General features: G+C 34.3%; 1 protein-coding gene across 6 annotated transcripts; it reads left to right on the top strand.

Moving 5' to 3' along the window:
- The first annotated feature begins 4,511 nt into the window (after positions 1 to 4,511).
- On the top strand, positions 4,512 to 7,178 carry LOC147537686 (uncharacterized). 6 transcript variants are annotated; one of them, XM_086638730.1, is made up of 9 exons: positions 4,512 to 4,790; positions 5,563 to 5,618; positions 5,745 to 5,922; positions 6,004 to 6,042; positions 6,122 to 6,183; positions 6,270 to 6,306; positions 6,410 to 6,450; positions 6,550 to 6,614; positions 6,800 to 7,178. In XM_086638730.1, exons 3-9 carry the CDS (start codon positions 5,857 to 5,859, stop codon positions 6,826 to 6,828), a joined length of 339 nt encoding a protein of 112 aa, XP_086494856.1. In that variant the 5' UTR covers positions 4,512 to 4,790; positions 5,563 to 5,618; positions 5,745 to 5,856; the 3' UTR covers positions 6,829 to 7,178. The 6 variants fall into 6 exon arrangements, with proteins under 6 accessions (XP_086494856.1, XP_086494853.1, XP_086494852.1 ...); XM_086638727.1 differs by having other exon boundaries at positions 5,726 to 5,922; XM_086638726.1 differs by having other exon boundaries at positions 5,756 to 5,922; positions 6,410 to 6,614.
- The last annotated feature ends 440 nt before the right edge of the window (positions 7,179 to 7,618 follow it).

The raw sequence follows: 7,618 nt of genomic DNA, 5'->3' as shown, positions 1-7,618 counted from the left end.
AACTAACTCATCCTCGCTCGAGTGGGAGATTACAGTTTAGCTGGTTTAACAAGTTGTCTTGATCCTTGCCCTGTACTATCTGCTGCAAAAAAAAAGGACATTGGGACAAAGAAATACTATTTTATGCACCAAAGTCTGGCCTTGGAGATCTCATCTTTGATAGGGATGGGATGTTGTCTACGTAGCCATTATTGATCATCTGGTTCAGTTTTCTAATGTTGACGACAACAATAGAGAAGCTGTTCGAAAAGGTATTCAGTACTTTGTTTTGTCTGAATCTCAATAAGTAGTCTAAGAGTACATATAAAACCTTATTCATTTATATACTGTTGAGTGTTCAATTCAAAGCATGCGACTACTTTCTCTTCATTGTTAGTAATCACCTAGTAGTTAATATTAGAGACTGAACCATATAGGCAAAGGGTTGGTAGCCTGGTAAGCAACATGGTCGATGTATCAGGGGTGAAAAGACTGATTCTGGAAAAAGATTCTAATATCCTATTTTGGTATATCGATTACGTAGTAGTCTATATTGGTGGGATATTGCCGGTGTACTGCAAATGATACATTCATATCAACTACTTCCGTAACAGAGTTTCCATTTTGGAGTTGAGTGTCTTGTATCCTTATGTTTATTAGGGAAGGGCCATGATGGTGGGTGAGGCCTTGGTAAAATCACTTCAAAAGACGAAAATTCAATTGATGTGAAATTGGACTAGAGTTTCATTTTTCTTTTCAGTAGGAAGCCTCCTAATGCATCAGATGATAAAAGCTACAAACCTGTGTCACTGGGGTCTAAAGAAGGTGGTACAGAAAATGAGAAAGGATATGAATCTGGGAAGGAAAATGAAGTCAGTAGGTCTGATGATGACGATGATGAGGCTGAGGATGTGGATGTCAGAAGGGGATGATGCAACACAATCGAAGTCAAAGGTTAAAGAACACATTGAATTTCACAATGGAAGGCTAAGACGAAAAGCAATACCTGATCATGATGACCTTGAGGTAGTTAATGCAGGCGCACCTATTTCTTTCCAATACAAGGCTTTCTTTCTCACATGATCATGTGGCCGAGTTAAATATGCTGATCGATTTTTGCTATATATTCAGTTACAGTTTTTGCTGAATTATGTAGGAAAATAAAAACTGATGCACAGTACTATCTTTTTGTTGACTTCTTCGAAACTGTTATACCAATTTTGTGTATATGTGATAGTTCCAGCTCATATTTTTGTACCTTATATACTATGACTATCTCCTTTGATATTCCATATGACTATCTCCTTTGTTTGACATTATATACTATGTATCATCCTGTACAACCTTCTTGCTGTGACATGCAAGCTAAGTGAAATTTTGATCATGCCAGGGTTCTAATGAGAAAAATGACGGCGAAGATGAGGAAGATGACAAAGATGATCGAAGACGGGGACAACGATGACGTCGATAACCAGTCATCTGCAGGTGCAGATTCTTCAGATGAGGACCACTCAGAACATGGTGAGCTCTGTATTTTCATTGCAAAGCTATTGTAAATGTAACCTTCACACTTTTACATGTGTAACAGAAAATCTTTGCACTAATATCTCTATTTAACAACAACACGAGGTATTGCTTACCAGATATATTTAGCAAAAAAGACCAAACCGAAATAAGGCAGGAAAGTATTTTCTTGTCTTAGTCATTAGGTCATATATTCTTACTTACAATTTCTACTTTTGGGTTTATCATTGTTACATACATAAAAGGTGTTAACTTAAATAGATATTTTGTAGTCCTAACAAGGTTGTGTGCAAGTATTTACGAGATATATGTTGTTGTTCATGTTATATCTATTGGAATGAGTGCAAGTCTCCAACAAGAGTATTAGATACGATTATACGAAACAACTATCCTGCACAACCAAGAAAAACACTGAAAGACTGTTCTAAGTTGATGTACCATGTAGAGCTCAAGGACCGGAAAAGTGACGAGCTTAGTTCTCTGCTTTTTAGTTGTCAGATTTGATATATGAGTGCCATGGGTCATTGGATGATGGATATAAACCTACAGTGTCGAGGATAGGGTCATAGGGAGAAAATAAACTTTGTAATTATTAGGTATATTTCTTATTTAAATGTTTATTTCAAATATACTTTTTTTGGGGTGTTGTCTTTGGTTTTCAAGTCTAGCAATAAAGAGAACCCAAAACAAGTAGTTACTTTGGTGTACTGAAAACTATTTTTCTGGATTTACAGGAAAATTATTTAGATAACATTCTATTCAATGATTTCACTATTCTATTCAATGATTTCACTATGTAAAATTGTAGGGATACTGAAACCGTGATAAGACTTTAACAGTATTAATGTTGCAAATGTGGTAAACTAACCAGTTACTTATTTCTAAAGCTTAGATCGGAGGGACCATCATCTTCTTGCAAAAAGATTCTAGACTTTATTATTCAAGAAAACGGTAAAGAAGGAGGTAACCTAAGTGCTAATATGTTACTTGTTCAGGTTGATGCTTCTAAGGTGGTGACTGGTGAGTTCGTTCACAAACTTTTTTCTATTAGTTTGTTCAGTGAGGTGTTAACCTGCATTGTTTTTTACATTTTGTAAAACACATAAAATTTGAAAGCAGTGGATATTGATGCTACCTATTTTTATTTTCCTTCGAGACAGGTTATCTTGAAAGCTCTGTGCACTAACCCAAGGAATACTTGCATTTCACTTCTTAGTTCATCATTAACATTAGCATCTTTTGAGCCATAACTGATTCATATCTCAGCCACACTTGGTCTATGTAACATGTAAATTGAATAACTCATACACATATCAATATTTGGAACCTATACGAGTTATCTGACAAGGTGACCGAAATAAGACCTAACCCGAGGAAGCGAATATACAACGAACCCACAGTCACACCCATGTATATATATATATTAATTATTGTTGTCGTAGTAAATCGAGCCATTAATTTTATTGATTCTTTTTTTGCTTTTGCATGAACCTATTTCAAATTATTCACGGAACAACGCCCAACTAGGTTAGAGGAGTAGTTTATGGTTTTAACATGATTATGTGTAGCTAGGCAAGTACAGACAAGATATCTGTACGAACTCGCACATTTTACCTTTTAAAGTGTCTGTTAATGCCAAACTAGAGATATATGCATATCTTTAGGTGTTTTGATGTTTAAGTTTCAAATTGTCGCCCATGTGTGCGGCTTGTCGCTGCAACAATTTTAGATATTAATACTGGTTTTGCGAATCTCAAGACGTTTGCAGAGGCTATTGTCTCAGAGAGAAAACATTCAAGATTTGAGAAAAATACAAACAAAAGCATATGAGGTCAAATGCATTTTGAAATTCTAAAACCTTCATGGCTTCACAATTTGTTATCTTTGTTTTAAAAAGATTAATTTGTGCAGTCCATTTAAGGACTGATTGTCATGATATGTTTGCAGGAAATTTGAGGTCAGCTTCCACATGAAGATGATTCAGCTTTTTCTGCATTGGACGAGGATGATTTTCAGACAATAAAATATATAAAATAAGCTTGGGTGTGACATTTATCCAAAAAATATTGACCAAAATTTAGAAAAAAAAAAAAGTGAGTTGCTACAACATGAATAGTATGTTATTTCATTAATTCCACCTCCAAAATTTTCAAATAGATTAAGTGTTGTGCCTTAATCTGTAACTTGTTGTATTTCCAAATTTGGAATGCCCATTGTTATAATAATTGGTGCTTCACAAGATGCTAATATAGCCATCCCCTCCATTAAAGTATAGTATGTTTCTTCTGTCTTTCTCCACCTGTATGCACCCTCTGGCAATCATTTACTTTTATACTTGTAGGTACTTATACAACCAAGGAGAGTATTTTGGTTGTCCTTAACTTATAACAATATTTTATTATGTCTCCGAGTAAATGTAAATCTAAGGTTTGTATTTGATCCCTATCATTTACTTTCTCTTTTGTAGTATTTGACTCATCATAGAAATCAAATTTAGGGAATTCTCAAGCATATGAAAGGTTGGAGTTAACGTTTGAGATTCGAATTTCATTACATACCATACATATTACCGCATCTCTGTTCGAGTCATATTCATCATATAAACAACTTTGTCGCAACTATATGATATTTTTTGGAATACAATGTGTTGTATATCTAATTACATACAATGCGTTACATAAATAAAAAAAAATTATAGCCAATGGTGCCAATCTTGATTTCATTGTCCCACTATTTGCATTTCGCAAGGGGCATTGCCCCCGCACGCAGTGCGGGGGTTATGCCTAGTCTATTATACAAAATAGATCAATGTGGCTAGGACAAAATTAATGTAAATCGATGTGACTTGGCAATATGACTAGGATAAAATCTATCCACATGAACATGACACTAGGACATAATTAATATACATTGATTCTACCCTTTAATCTAACGTGGTTCCAATCCCTTGATGTAACGCCCCACATACTACTGTCTGTCTCTCTCTATGAAACTGAAACGCCCAAACCCCTCATCTCTCTTGGCATACCTTCAATTTCTCTTTCATTGAATCTACAAATTCGTTTAACCCTTCCTGCCCGATGGTGTTCCTGACTATTCCTCCTTGAACCTGTTGCTTCATTATTCATTCCCTCTTTTATGTCTGAAGATGGTGACGATTTCAGTTACAAGTTCCCAAGTAAATTCCTCATTTACTCTTCTTCATCTAATAGTCTCCTATGGTGAAGATTTCAAAAAAGCTGCATTTTAATCTTTATGATTATGAGGAACCAGCAAAGAAGATAACGGTAAAAAGCTCATCAAAGAAGATATTAATTTTGTTTTCCGATTTTCCATTTTAGAGATTAGATTTGTAAATAGGATATTGTCGTCAAGATGTTTGATAAAATGCCTCAACTAGAATGTGGGAAAGAAGAAGATGTTTGAAAGGAATAGAATTAATTGTACCTTAGTTATTTACTTAATTAACAACTTGCTTATTTTGTTTTGTGGTTCATCCAAAACTTTTTTCTACTTCCGAAAATCTGTCTTCTTTTTTTTATATGAACTTTTAATTGAAGAGATTTTAGTAAGATTTTTTTTTGTTCCAGAGTTACCTTCCCTGTAGTAACAACTTGATACAATTATAATATAACCACTTCATAGAATCTTCATATTAGTTCAGATTTCATGAGAGATACCATATTGTTCAAAACTGTTTGTAATAAATCTATTTGGTTCCTGTTTGCTCATTTATCAAATTTCTGTTTTAGTTGATAATATTTGATCTGGAAACAAACAAATGGTATATACTTATGTGTTTGTTAGTCTCTTATTATTTTGTTAGACAAAAATGCCACTCAACTTGGATGATTATTGTTTTAGTTGTTAATATCTGGTTGATAATTTATTTCTGCCCCATTAGTGATTGTATCTGTTTTATATTTTGTGACCATCTTTCACTTCTGTCATGGTTATGAAGGCCGATTGCGATTACTGGATTCTTCCAATATTTACGTACCATAAAGACTCGTCATGTTATTACTTCTTCATTGATCTGACGCCTTTTGATACTTGCAGGTAATACATGCTTTATGTGCCAACAAATACATTTGATTACTCCAATGACAAGTCCAGTAAGTTAACTTAGGTGCATTTCATGCTCTATGTAACAAATTTACTTTTGTTTTTCCTCTTCTAAATGTCATATTAGTACTCCAGTGAAACCCTAATCATTTTCAAGTTCTCGTATTGGTTACCAGTCTGGCATTAGATAACATCATAAAGAAGAACTTTCCAAAGGAATATGCTGAAAGGAAATCAGAAAACGAAAGGTGGAAACACTCAAACAACCATGTCTTACCACTTATTATCATGGATGTTGTATACCTGTGCCAAAAGATGTCAATCGATATAGATGAGCCCCATTACAGGCTTATGGTAAGCTGTCCTTTTTTCATAATCTCTGTTTCATTGTGCACGATCTTAAAGTAGTTTGATTATGTTATTGTCATTAACCAGGTGAGGAGAACCAAGGAAGAAAATAGGAGGATGGAATCGGTAGAATGCTTGGATTGTTTTTCTTTTTCATCCTTAGTGCATTTGTGTCTGGACTATTCTTAGTTCTTATTTTTTGCAGACAATGCTTGATCCTTATACGGGTTTTATAGAGAATATGGCTTGTGAAGTTAAGATCATCGAGTACGTACTGATTATATTTCTTTGTTGACATTCTGTTACACATTTTTTCCTTTTTAAACTTGAGTTGTTTCGTTCCATTTCGGTAGGTGTCAACAACATCTAGACGGTAGTTTCCGTTTGGAGGTAACCTTTTAATACCTTCCCTTAATTTCCAATTATAAATTGTAATCGGTATAACGTGTATTTTCCCGTTATCTTTCTAAAATAGTGACTAAATCTAATGCAGGTTGAAGGACGTTGTATCAACCGATCTTGGAATCAAGACGGGTTAGCAATTTTTATCAATTTATCATATTCTTCATATCCTACTCATCTCATATTTCGGATTATGGATTTGCTTTACTCGCTTATCGTTGCTGGTAATAGATATCATGTTGCAAAGGTTGAATGTATTAAGGATATCATGCGACCGACGAGTATAGAGGAACGAAGTAAGAACCATGATCAATAAAATTTTCCGTCCCTTTCTTTCCTTTGTATTTATAAAACATGTAATGTTGGGTTTCGTATTATCTTTGCAGTTTGAGAAATTGGGCCTTAATTTATGATGATGTAACACTGAATGTTGTTTTTATACTTCAACGTTCTAATTAAATTATGTATCAATGGGTTTCAGGAACATCAAAGAAAGTCCTGACGTTTTGAAGTTCTAAAAGACCAAAAAGATGTGATCGAAGTAGCGAAGGAATAATTTGAGAAAAGATCACAAAAGGTTACCTTAATCACACCTAACTGGGTCAGCGAAGATTCGTGCAAGAAAACATTGAACCAATATGCGGTAAGCACAACAAAAAGTTACCTTAATCATGACACCTAACCGGTTTAGCCAAGACTGCGTAACAGGGAATAGAATCAATATTTAGCACTAAGAACAACTTAAGGCTCGACACTTATTCACCTTATGTAAATATGTGAAAGACAAATAAAAAGACCAAATTGGAATCTTTCTTGTGTTTAGAAATGTTTGATCCTATCAATTTGCAATAAGAGGTTTTGGAGTTGTTGGTCGAATGGTTAGGAGGTCATTAACTTCGAGTCTTAGGTCAAAGGGGTAGTTTCTCTCTATGGATTTGGAAATCGATATAGTTAAGCCAAAGACACGGGGATAGAAAAAAAATGGTTGGTCCTCATAAAATGAATGTTTTTTATGAAGGTCGGGGTTCCATATCGATTCTACTGTCTATGTCACATAAACTACTTTTTTTTTATGAGATGTGACATAAACTACTTAGCATAATAGTTTTGGATCTTCTTGGATGCTCGGAAAAATATCTTTCAAAAACTTAAACCAAGGTAAGCTTTATCTTTTCATCACTGTATTTTCAGAATTATTAGCACAATGATCAACCCTCGCCCCTTGTCATATAAATTTGCTTGATCGTTGATTACGAAATTTTATCTGCAGGAAGGGGTATTAGTTTATAATACTGCACGA

The sequence above is a fragment of the Eschscholzia californica genome, unplaced genomic scaffold (assembly GCF_041429995.1).
Source record: "Eschscholzia californica isolate CP2 unplaced genomic scaffold, dmEscCali1.0.p SCAF_5, whole genome shotgun sequence".
In the NCBI taxonomy this organism is placed as follows: Eukaryota; Viridiplantae; Streptophyta; class Magnoliopsida; order Ranunculales; family Papaveraceae; genus Eschscholzia; species Eschscholzia californica.
The sequence above is the reverse complement of the archived record's forward strand: the minus strand, read 5'-3'. Positions and strand labels throughout refer to the sequence as shown.

What these genes read in the sequence shown, in the direction of transcription:
- LOC147537686 (XM_086638725.1), top strand. Translation starts at nt 5,570, where the DNA reads ATGCTTTATGTGCCAACAAATACATTTGATTACTCCAATGACAAGTCC. An exon ending in TTACTCCAATGACAAGTCCA is followed by an intron (nt 5,619 to 5,725) that starts GTAAGTTAACTT and finishes ATCATTTTCAAG; the next exon opens with TTCTCGTATTGGTTACCAGT. An exon ending in AAAATAGGAGGATGGAATCG is followed by an intron (nt 6,043 to 6,121) that starts GTAGAATGCTTG and finishes TATTTTTTGCAG; the next exon opens with ACAATGCTTGATCCTTATAC.